The following is a 12911-nucleotide window of genomic DNA, read 5'->3' as shown; positions in this document are numbered from 1 at the left end:
GTTGGTCTACTGTCACTCAGAAAATGATTATAACATTGCATCTTCTTTTGAAGATGAGGTCTTCCTTTGAACTGTGAACAAGGAGTTCACCTTCCTGTTCACTGACCATGAAGGTGCATACCTGAAGATCACAGATGCTGCTGGATATAGTGGAGTAAGATTCATTCTTGGCAAGACAAAGCTTACTCTCAAACCAAACATCACCTTTCTTCTCATTAGACATTGCCATGGGTGAGTACTGTATGTCACTAAGGATGACATTTTTGAAGTGAGATGATTAAAGACTGTGTAGTAAGACTGTTTTCAAGGCCATTCTCCAAGCCTATCCTTTTTCCAAAGACGTAATGAAATAATCACTTGACTTTTAGCTTTAATAGTTCACTTTGACATCCTATGGATGCTAGGCGCGGAGTTTTCAGGCCTCCAAGAGGCACAGTTTTTTCATATGCAACTTGTTTGTATGAACATCACTTCCTGGACTAGGCTTCTTTTTATATAATTTTCTGCATGGGATAATTTGGATTTTGTTTTATGTGCACAGGGGAAGACGTCTATCTCCATCCACTCTTTAATTATCCTCCTCTCACCTTAAAGGTATGCCCAATATTGACAAGATTCTGACTTATTACCCAATCTGTGCCTCTCAGAATTCAATTGTGCAATTTCAACTGCTTTCAGTTGCCAATTTCCGAACCCAAGTTTCAGTGGTTTGAAAATAAATCAGCCCCTGGAGAATTCAACAACATCTCCCTACCTGTTTACTCCAATACAATAATTACAAATTATCAACAGTGAATATATGCAGCTGACATTGTCATAATCTCCTTTCTTCATGTTGTAGGTATTCACAAACAAAATTAACTGAGGAGCTTTATGTTTACCATAACATATTTTATTAAACTTCAAAACTGAACACAAAAGCTCACTGGAACCATTCACATAATTACATCATCACATCAGACCAGCCTCTTGAAGTGAAATCCCAACTTAATATCAGTGGTTGTGAATTATGTACATTTCCACCAATTATGCCACATAGGCAGGTGTGTGTGAATATGCTCATGGTCATGTCTACAAAGAATATATGCATTCTAGCAGAATCCTGCAAATGTTGATAGGCTGGTTTAAGGCACTCTACTGAAATACGTTCAGGTTTACCGCTCCTATCAATGATAAAAGTCTTTTCTCCCCATTCCAAAACATGAAGTAGGCCATTGTAAGGGGAAAATACCAGACAAAAACAAGCAAGGTGGAACTTAGATCAACAGGAACCCATGAGTTCTGTACGCCATAATGGGGGTTAGGAATAGATGAAAAGGAATTGAATTTACTGAGGAGGGTGGAACGCTATTCAGAGGACAGCCAGGTGGTTGTGGCATCAGGAATGAAATCACCTGGCACTTGTAATGGCTGTCTGTATAACAACTCAGCTACTGACAACTGCGGGTTCTCTTCTGGAGCTGTTCTGAGCCTCAGCAGGACCCATGGCAGACGATCATGCCAACACCTATCGGTCAGGGAAACCCTCTGAGCAGCATTTAAGGAGCCATGAAACCACTCCCATAGGCCATTGGACTGCATGAAGAGTCCTTTAAAAATAAAACTGGGATAGTGATTTCCCAGGAGATACAGCATGTGGTCTGTTCACTCTGACGGCTTAACATTGCCATGGCTGGACAAGGACAGCAACTGTTTGGCGCGCTCAGACTCCAATAGTCCAAAAGTCTGAAAAGGTGAGTTCTCAGTGACTGGTATGTATCGTGCTCAGACATATGTTTTAGTAGACTCACCACCCTTGCAGCTGTGGAATTGCTGAGCAACAGTAAAACATTGCTTAAGAAACCATATCTACCATGGAAATATTTGGTGGTGTTGGTGGAGATTTCTCAAAGCGCAAATTAGGCCTTGGTTTGTATGAACTAAATATTGGCATATTGATCCCAAATCTCCAGCAGTTTTAAAGCGACTGCATTGGCCAGCATGTTCAATAACTCTGGAATTGTCCTGGAGTAATGGGGTCACCAATGTAGGACTTGACAATAAAAAATAAGTGAGGTATTTAAGTTTTTAAAAAAAGTAACACATTTTATTGAACAGCAAAACCTGAACACAAAAACACACTAAAAACCCTTCACATAATTACATCATCGCATCAAAACAGCCTCTTAAAGTGAAATCCCAACTCACTGTTGGTGGTTGGGAATTATGTACAGTTCCATATGTTCATAAATCCTGTCACTCAGGATCTTCTCCATCAACTTACCAACCACTGAAGTAAGACTCACTGGCCTATAATTTCCTCGGATATCTCTACTCCCTTTCTTGAATAAGGAAACAACATCCGCAACACTCCAATCCTCCAGGTCCTCTCATGTCCTCATTGATGATGCAAAGATCATCGCCAGAGGCTCAGCAATCTCCTCCCTCATTTCCCACAGTAGCCTGGGGTATAGCTTGTCCAGTCCCGGTGACTTATCCAACCTGATGCTTTCCAAAAGCTCCAGCACATCCTCTTCCTTAATATCTTCATGCTCAAGCTTTCCAGTCCATTGTAAGTCATCCCTACAATCGCCAAGACCATTTTCTGTGTGCTCGTAGACTCGCCACGCTTACAGCTGCGGAATTACTGAGTGATGCTACCACATTGCTTATGGTACCATATCTACCGTGGAAATATTTTGCATTGTTGCTGGAGATTTTTCAAAGTGCAAGTTAGGCCTCAGCTTGTATGAGCTAAACATTGGCTTTGTGATCCCAAATCTCCAGCAGTTTTAAAGCGGCTGTGTTGACCGACAGGTTGAATAACTCTGGAATTGTCCTGGAGTTTTGAGATCACCAATGTAGGTTTTCACAAATAAAACAAGTGAGGTGTTCTATGTTTTAAAAAAAGTAACACATTTTATTAAACACTAAAACCTGAACACAAAAGCATGCTAAAAGCCCTTTACATAATTATGTCATCAAGTCAACCAGCCTCTTAAAGTGAAATCCCATCTCAATGTTGATAGTTGTGAATTATGTACACTTCAATCAATTATATTACCTTACCAATTTCCTCCAATTACATTACCCTAATTATATTTGTTTCAACAAGTGGCTGATAACATATATCCATGAACGATGAGAAGAGAATCATTAAAAACTTCCTTTTTCAATAATTCAAGGAGAAATTGAGATCATTATAGAGCTTTGCACTTAACTGTGTGAAAGCAGAGCTGTGGCTGGCCCACTTCCACACTTCGTGGCTATTGGAATGAGATGTTGACATTGACATTATTTGTTGGAGTGAACAGCAAAATATTTATTAATATTATTGTTATTAGATATTATTTGCAAGTGTTTATTGATTTTACAGTTTTTTATTACAAGTTTCCAGATGCATTATTAACTCTTCTAAATGTAGAGTAACTGCAAAAGTTCCAGATTTGCAGCAATGACATGAACTGTTACACTTCCTGTAAGAGATGCCTTACCAAATGTGATTGGTGATCTTAAATCTCAGTTTTAATTATCAAGCATGAAGTGAACAGCAATGGACTAAAATTTAATGACTGAATGGTGGTAAGAGAGGAGGTGTAGGGACAGGTGTAGCAATTACGCTTGTCCCTACACCTCCTCTCTTACCACCATTCAGGGCCCCAAACAGTCCATCTAGGTGAGGCAACACTTCACTTGTGAGTCTGTTAGGGTAATCTATTGCATCCGATGCTCCCAATGCAGCCTTCTCTACATCGGCAAGACCCAATGCAGATTGGGGGACAGCTTCATCAAGCAAATCTGCTCCGTTTGCCACAACAGACAGAATCTCCCGGTTGCCACCCACTTCAACTCTGCTTCACCTTCCCATTCAGATATGTCCATACATGGCCTCCTCTACTGCCATGATAAGGCCAAACTCAGGTTGGAGGACCAACACCTCATATACCGTCTGGGTAGTCTCCAACTCTTTGGCACGAACATCGAATTCTCCAACTTCCGGTAATTCCCTTCTTCTCCCTTCACCCATCCCAGTTTCACTCTGCCTCCTCCTCCAGTTGCCTATCACCTCTCTCATGATTCTGCCTTCTGCTACTACACAGTGCTTTCACCTTATATTCCTTCTTCACCTTTCCTGCCTATCCCCTCCCTGCTTCCCCTCCCCCACCCCTTGATCTTTCCTCTGATTGGTTTTTCACCTGGCACCTACCAGCCTGCACCTTCCCACCCTCCCCCAACACTCTTTATAGGGCCCCTGCCTCTTCAGTCCTGATGAAGGGTCTCAGCCCAAAACATTGACTGTTCGTTTCCACGGATACTGCTCGACCTGTTGAGTTGCTCCAGGCAAGAAGATGTGATGGGTTAGCTCTGTGGATAGAAAATGAAAACAAATCCCTAGAAAGAGGTGAGATAAGATCATAAGATGTAGAATCCTTGTGAGTAATGTTAAAAAATTGCAAGGGGAAATAATCCCTGATTGGATTTGTATACAGATATTTGAATTGTAGCCAGGATGTCAGCTAAAAGTTACAATGGGGGATTGAAAAGACATGTAAAAAAGGCAATGATGCAGTAATCATGAGGGATTTCAATCTGCAGGTTAATTGGTAAAATTAAGTTGGTGCTGGATGCCAAGAGAGGGAATTTGGAGAATGCCTATGAGATGGCTTTTTAGAGCCACTTGTGTTTGAGCCCACTTTCGGGAATGGCAATTCTGGACTGGATGTTATGAAATGACCCGGATTTGATTAGAGAACTTAAGGTAAATGAATCCTTAAGAGTCAATGATCATAACATGATGCATGATATTTATTTTCAGAAAGAGAAGGTAAAATCAGATGTATCAGTATTACAGTGCAGTAAAAGAAATTACAGGAGCATGAGAGAGATGCTGGCCAAAGTTGATTGTAAGGGAATCCAGCAGGGGTGATGGCAGCACAGCAATGGCTAAAGTTTCTGGGGAAATTCAAAAATACTCTAATGATGAGGCAACTGTGATCAACAAGAGAAGTCTAAGATAGCATAAAAGCAAAAGAGAAGGCACAAAATATAGCAAAAATTTGTGGGAAGGTAGAAGATTAGGAAGCTTTTAATAACCAACAGAAGGCAACTAAAAAAACAACAAAGACGAAAAAGATGAACTATGAAGGTAAGGTAGCCCATAATATAAAAGTTAATACAAAACATTTTTTCATATGTATGATAAGGAAAAGAGAGATGAGTGGATCTTATACCAATGGAGGTTCTACATGACTCTGGAGAAGTAGGAATGATGGATGAAGAAATGGAGGGTGAATTAATAAGTATTTTTCATCAGTCTGCACTGTGAAAGAATGCCAGAAACATAAAAAATACAGAACTGAGTGTCATTGTTATTACTAAGGAGATGTGTGGGAAGCTGAAAGGTCTGAAGGTAGATAAGTCGCATGGATCAGATTGACTACACCCCAGGGTTCTGAAAGAGATAGCTGTCGAGATTGTGGAGGCATTAGTAACGATCTTTAAAGAATCATTATATTCTGGAATGGCTCCAGAAGTCTGGAGGATTGCAAATGCCACTCCACTCTTTAAGAATGGAGGAAGACAGAAGAAAAGAAATCACAGGCCAGTTAGCCTGATTCAGTGGTTGGATAAATGTTAGAGTTTCTTATTAAGGAAAAATGTTTTGGGGTTCTTGTGGGTATATGATATAATAGGCCAAAGTCAGCATGACTTTCTAAAAGGAAATCTTGCCAGACAGGTCTACTGGAATTATTTGAGGAAATAACAGGCAGGATAGATAAAAGAGATAAGGCTGCTTAAGAAGATAAGCACACATGGTATTACAGGAAAGGTACCAGCTTTGATAGAAGATTGGCTTACTGGCAAGAGGGAAAAAGTGGGAATAAAGGCAGGCATTTTCATTAGCTGCTGAAGACTAGTGAGCTGCTGCAAGGATCACTGTTGAGACCGCTCCTTTTTATGTTATATGTCAATAATTTGGATGAAGGAATTGATAGCTTTGTGACCAAGTTTGTGGACAGTACAAAGATAGGTAGAAAGGCAGGTAGTGTTGAGGAAGCAGGCTGTCTGCACAAGACTTAAACAGATTAGAGGAACGCGCAAAGTAGCCAATGACATACAGCTTAGGGAAGTGCATGGCCATTCACTTTGGTAGAAGGAATAAAGACATGGACGATTTCCTAAGTGGGGAGAAAATACAAAAATCAGAGGTGCAAAGTGACCTAGAAATCCACATGCAGGATTCCCTAGAGCTATCTTGGAGGTTGAGACAGTGATAAGGATGGCAAATGCAATATTAGCATTCATTTCATGAGGATCTGAAAGCAGGGATGTAATGTTGAGGTTTTATATGGCATTGGTCAGACCACACTTGGAGTATTGTGAGCAGTTTTGGACCTCTTATCTAAGCAAAGATATGCTGGCATTGAAGAGTGTCAAGAGGAGATTCACAAGAATGATCCCAGGAATGAAAGGGTTAACTTATTAGAAGTGTTTGATAGCTCTAAGCCTGTACTTACTGAAATTTAGACAAATGAGGGCAATACCATTTGAATCCTTTTGATCTATATAGAGTAGAGATGGAGGGGATGCTTCCCGCAGTGGGTAAGTCTAGGATCAGCGGGCAGGGCCTCAAAACTGAGGGATGTCAATTCAGAACAGAGATGAGGAAATTTTTCTTTAGTCAGAGTGTGGGGAATGGGTGGAATTCATTGCCACAGATAGCTGAGTAGGCCAAGTCACCGGGATATATGAAGTGGAAGTTGATAGGTTTTTGATTATTTAGGGTGTCAAAGATTTCAGAGAGAATGAAGGAGTATGGAGTTGATGGAATGGTGGAACTGACTTGATGGGCCAAATTATTTTCCTATGAGTGATGGTCTTATGGTTTAATCACAAGGTATAGAATGAAAATGTGTTGAAGCAGGGAACAGACCTAATGAGAAAGAATTATTTGAGGAAATAAAGACCAAGAATCAAAGAACCCAGAAGATTTATTAGATGAGAAAATGAAGACCAGAATGTGATGGGCAGATTAAGTCAACAAACAAGGCATATTGAGACCTGCTGATGCTGCTAGATCTTGAGGAAAAATGGATTTGAATGAGGAAGGCAAACATTAGTTAAGGATCCACCAGGGGTCACTGGAGATGAGCAATATTTACTTCTATTTATATATACCAACTGAATTCTAAGTTAATGTTAAGTTCGACAGTAAAGAAAAGGCGCTAAGAAAATTCACATTAGCTTTATAAAAAGTCAATAAAAAGGGGAACAATCTTTGTCAATGTGATTGAGACTTTCTCTACAATCAGTACTTCTGACCAGGTGATGTGGAGAACTGCATTTTGCACAATTCCCAAGACACATTACATTGATTCTGCTACATACACTACAGTGTCATTGTATAAAAAAATCTGAGTCAATTAATTTACTTCATGAATCCCTTCATGAAGTAATAGATTGGTTTGGCTGGGTTTCAGAGAGCAGCAGACTCCACTGAACACAACACAAATGGTGTCGGCTCTACGTTGTCAGTCAACTCATGATCAATGATCTACTTTGTATATTGATGAAGGTTGAGCACTGTCAATAGAGTCTATAAAATTTCTTCTTTGCCTGGCTTGCTGAGTTCCTTCAGAATTTAGTGTGTGAAACTTTATTCTTTGTTACAGAAGCTAAATTCAAGAAAGGAATGGAGTAGATGATGGAGGTTTTGCCTTAAGTGGCTGTGAGGTGGATTGGTGAGCTGCTTCAGTAGTCAGAAGCCTCCAGCTCAGAGAATGCTGAGTGCTGAAGATCTGTACAGATCAATGGCTGGTGTTTTCAAGGGTGTCGTACATCTCACATCTGTGGTCTGAACGTCCCACCTGCTTCAAAATGGCACCTATTGTACCATGCCCAAGAAGGGCATAGTGACCTGCCTGAACAACGACCATCTGTCAGCACTTAGATCCACCATAACAAGTTCTTCATGAAGTTGGTTATTGTGCTGGTTCATCTTCATTTGCCTATCAGTGTATCAGGTCAACACCAGGCGTTGTTTCACTGGTCCTCTACTGTGTTCTGGACCATCTAGGTAACAGCACGTCAGGCTGCTAATCTTCGTCCACACTCAGCATCCACCACGTTCATCAGAAGATTTCCATCAGTGCAGATCATTGACAATATTTCCTCCTCACTGATCATCAACACAGGAGCACTTCATGCTTAGACTCTGCTCTTCTCTTTGCACACATTACAGATACAACAACACTTGCAAATTTGCCAAAATACCAGAGTTGTCTGAATCACGAGTGGTTTTGAGTGTTTCTCTTTTAACCAATGATGCCTCACTTATTGAGTTGTTCCAGAATTTTCTGCTTTTGTTTCAGTTTAACAGCATCTGCAGGTTTTGATTTTCATTTTTTATTTCTTCACTTCTAATTACTAATCCATTTCACTCTGACCTCTCCCTTTTAACATTGAATCACTCCTGGTTCCATGGGATCACATCCTTTTGTGTCTTACTGTCCCTAGTCTTTGCTCCCCACCTCTGGGCCGATTTAAAGATTGTGATGTCTCCATCAATTGAATCACTGATGTCAGAAAATCACATTTAAAACTGAAAATACTAAAAATCCTCAGCGATCAGATAACTTCCTTGGAGAGAAAAATAGTTATCATTGAAGTCATTAATCTTTCATCAGTATATATCTTGTTTTCACATTACCAATTCTTTTGTGGTTTTATTATTTGTTAATATGACTCCCTCATCTGATAAGTATTTCCAATGCTGGGTATTAGTTTAACCATTAACTTTTTCTGATTGCCACTTTATGTAACTGCAAATTGTTACGTAATATTTCCTGGTGGGATCATACCGAGGTGCTTTGTAATAAGTTCAACATTCAGAACATTAAATTAATAACCCTCATTTAGAACATACAACCAGACTCAAAGAACAGACTCACAGAGCAGCATCACAGATTCAGCCACGTTACTACAAGGTGGGTAGCAATAGCTTTTAAAACCTATCCCTTGTCATCGTGATGTGGTTTTCATGTTATTTTAGGAAAATTCATTTTATTTGTCATAAAATTTTTTTATCATTAAAAGTGTGAAGGAAGTTAACAGCATCAGAAATACTAAAACAATATTACATGTTAAACAACAGTTTAAAACACTCATGTAACTTCATATAGCTGAATAGGATTAGAACATTGTGAGTCAATTTTATTTCGGAGATAATTTATTCCACATCTAATCTAAAGGTTTTGTTTTAATTAGTTAAGGGGGGCAGATCGTGACTGGGTGCTGGTGTAACAAATGTCAGCCACCAGTCAGGGATAATAAACAGGTGCCATTTGATCTTCACAAATCTCACGACATATGGTGGAGATATTAAACCTGATTCTGGTTCTGATGTCTCTCACAGAGACACCGTCAAAGACAAGGAGTGAGAAGAAAAGATTTTTTTATTGCACCTTCCTAATCTCTTGGTGTCCCTGGTGACTGCAGACAGTAGATGTCTTTGAAGTCAGGTCCGTGGCAGTGGCAAAGAAACAAAGTAAAGACCAAGAAATAATCTTTGTCCTCCTAACTCATGCATTGAGAGCATAAAGGACTGACCAGAGTCCAGCAATTGATTCAGTACAAACAAATGTCAAAGACTGAGAAATCTGATTTTCTCTCTGACAATGAACTGAATGTGAAATGGTTGCCAGGAAATATTTTCCTTTTCACTGTTTTGTTGCCCAGATTGATCCAGGAATATTCCCTTTGCTGAATTCAAGCAGCATCTGTGAAAAGAGGAACAGTGAATTAATGTTCTAGCCTTGTACCAGAATTACTCCACTTGATACAAAATCAAAGACTGAGGACCTGAAAAGGTTGAGTTCACTGTGGAGTAGCAAAGGCTGAAACATCCTTTGTGATAAAATGAGACCCGAATGTTCTTGACCTCTCCCTGCTTACAGCACCTTCATCAACAACACCACCAAGCCTACCCTGTCTACCCTGCACTCCACGTTTCCTCTCTTCCTTCAAAGCCAAGTTTATAAGACTGTATGTCATAGGAACAGAATTAGGCCTTTTGGTCTGTGCCAACATTCCATCATGGCTGATTTATTATCCCTCTCCATTCGATTCTCCAGCTTACTCCCCATAACCTTTCATACCATTACTAATGAAGATTCCATCAACCTCCCCTTTGAATATACAAAACAACATGCCTCCACAGCTGTTTGTGGCAATGAATTCCACAGATACCCCACCTCTAGCTGGAGAAACTCCTCCCAATCTCCATTCTAAAAAGATGTCCCTCTGTTATGAGGCTGAACCCTCTGATCCTAGACTCCCCCACTACAGAAACATTCTCTTCACATCCACTCTCTTGAGGCCTTTCAATATTCAATAGGTTTCAATGAGATTCCCCCTCATTATTCTAAAATCCAGTGTGTACAGGTCTAGAGCCAACAAATGCAGATCAGATGTTAATGCCTTTGTTCAACAGCCTGATGGTTGAGGGGTAGTAATTGTTCTTGAACTTGGTGTTCTGAGTCATGAGACTCCTGTAATTTCTAACTGATGGCAGCAGGGAGAAAACAGCACTGCTTGGGGGGGAGTGGGTCGAAGCTCTGATGATGGATGGTGCTTTTGTATGGGAATGTTTCATATACTCAATGGATGAGAAGGTCTAACACACGATGTACTGGACTGAATCCACTCCCTATTTCAGATTTTATGTTCTAAGGCCTTGGTGTTCCCATACCAGGCCATAATGCCGCCAGTCAGCACACTTTCCACCACACATCTATAGACATTTGCCTAGTTTTTAATGACATGCTAAACTTTGGCAGACTTCTGACGAAGTAGAGGTGCCATTCTGCTTTCTTTGTAATTATATTTATATGACAGGTCCAGAACAAGTCATCTGAGGGAGTGACACCCAGTAATTTAAAGTTACTGCCCTCTCCACCTCTGATCCTCCAATGATTACTGACTCGTGGTCCTCTGGTTTCCCTCTCCTGAAATTGACAGTCAGTTCCTGGGTCTTTTGACATGGAGTGAGAGGTTGATGTTATTTAACCACTAGTTATTTAACTAGTTAAATTGCTATTGATCTCAATTAAGAGACTGTAGAAACATAGAAACATAGAAAATAGGTGCAGGAGTAGGCCATTCGGCCCTTCGAGCCCGCACTGCCATTCAGTATGATCATGGCTGATCATCCAACTCAGAACCCTGTACCTCCTTTCTCTCCATACCCCGATCCCATATCCCCTTACCCCTTGTAACACAATACAGGATCATTGTGTTTCTATTTGTTTTGAACATAAAAAAAGTTCTTGCTAATGTTAATAAATACAATTGCTCCAATCAGTCTAATCACATCAAATACAAGTTGTTTCAATGTCTAATGCAAATAAACCAGTCAGCTAGCCAGCAGTCTTGTTGCTGGCAGTGAACATCTTAAATATTATGGGAAATGCGTTAAAAAAGCTTGCATTTATTTATTCCCAGGACTCTTTGAAAGAACATCTCAACTCTAGGTCATGATCCTCATGAAGAAGGGCTGTTTCCTTGTCTTAGTATTTGCAGTTTCAGGTTTGCTATACAGATGCTGTGAATGGGACCGATATTATTCCATTCAAAGCTATTTCAGAATAGCTCAGATGAAAAACAATTTTGGTACAAAAGTTTCTGATTCTGCATCCCCAGACAAGAAACCCGGGATTACGTTTGTGGAGTCGACTGACAACGTAGAGCCGACACCATTAGTGGTGTGTTCAGTGGAGTCTGCTGCTCTCCGAAACCCAGACAAACCAATCTATTACTTCATGAAGGGATTCAGTGGCAACTTGAGCCAGTATCCACAGCCTGAGTACAAAGGCATCCCATTGCTCTCATCAGTGAGGAATGTCACCATTCTATCCTTGAATGTCACTGAACTGTTTGAAGGGACTCCATTGAAAAGCTGGTATCAAAAGGTAACCAATTACAAGATACAATTTCATTTCATTAACTAATCATTTGACTCAAATTATTTTTTCACAATAGCACCTTTAATGCAGTGTGTCTGTGGAAATTATGAGAAATTCAATGATCTCAATATCACCTGGTCAGAAATACAGGGGCCTGAAAGTCTCAGGCACATCGACAAAGAATAGTCAATGTTTGGGCCCAAGACCCTTCAGCAGGACAGGAGAAAAAAAAGATGAGGAGTAGATTTAAATGTTGGGGGGAAGGGAGGGAGAAACACAAGGTTATAGGTGAAACCAGTAGTGGGGGGGGGGGGGCTGAAGTAAAGAGCTGAAAAGTTGATTGATGAAAGAGATACAGGGAAATCTAATAGGAGAAGACAGAAAGCCATGGAAGAAGGAAGTGTGGGGAGGACCACCAGAGGGAGGTGATGGGCAGGCAACGAGATAAGGTGAGAGAATAGGGGATGGGGAATGGTGAAGGAGAAGGGAGGGGGGTGTTATCAGAAGATCGTGAAATCGATGTTCATGCCATCGGAGGCTAGCCAGATAAAAAGTAAGATCTTGTTTCTCCAACCGGAGTGTGGCCTTATCAAATTCATGATATCTTGAAGGACTTCAGAAGATTAACTGAATTCAGAATGACCTGTGATGCACTCCAATCAATTTGACTACTCTGTATCTGATTCCGATAATTTTCTCCAGTTATATCCTGCATTTTCTGTGGAAGGGTCTAGATCTGGTTTCCTAACTCTGCTATATCTAAAATATTGACCATTGCAAACCTTGATGCATAACATACTTCGTTGAATTCCAATAGTCCTCTCTTTCAATTTTTGATTGACTTGAACTCAATGCCGCTTAGCTGTCTCCCAAGAAAGTGAGTAAATAATTGCCTCATTGTAGACAGGCACCATTCAGGAACCATATTTCAGTTCTAAAATTAACTATGCTTACTGATACCCTTACAAC

General features: G+C 40.3%; 1 protein-coding gene across 1 annotated transcript in view; it reads left to right on the top strand.

Moving 5' to 3' along the window:
- Nucleotides 1–11633: 11633 nt before the first annotated feature.
- The window catches only part of LOC132403729 (alpha-1,4-N-acetylglucosaminyltransferase-like), a 43353-nt gene continuing 42075 nt past the window's right edge, over nucleotides 11634–12911 (top strand). The window contains exon 1 of the mRNA XM_059987355.1: nucleotides 11634–11948. Within this exon, the coding sequence (XP_059843338.1) occupies nucleotides 11634–11948 (315 nt within the window). The remainder of the gene's footprint in view (nucleotides 11949–12911) is intronic.

The sequence above is a fragment of the Hypanus sabinus genome, chromosome 2, assembly GCF_030144855.1.
Source record: "Hypanus sabinus isolate sHypSab1 chromosome 2, sHypSab1.hap1, whole genome shotgun sequence".
In the NCBI taxonomy this organism is placed as follows: domain Eukaryota; kingdom Metazoa; phylum Chordata; class Chondrichthyes; order Myliobatiformes; family Dasyatidae; genus Hypanus; species Hypanus sabinus.
This window is presented reverse-complemented; position numbering and strand designations above follow the sequence as displayed.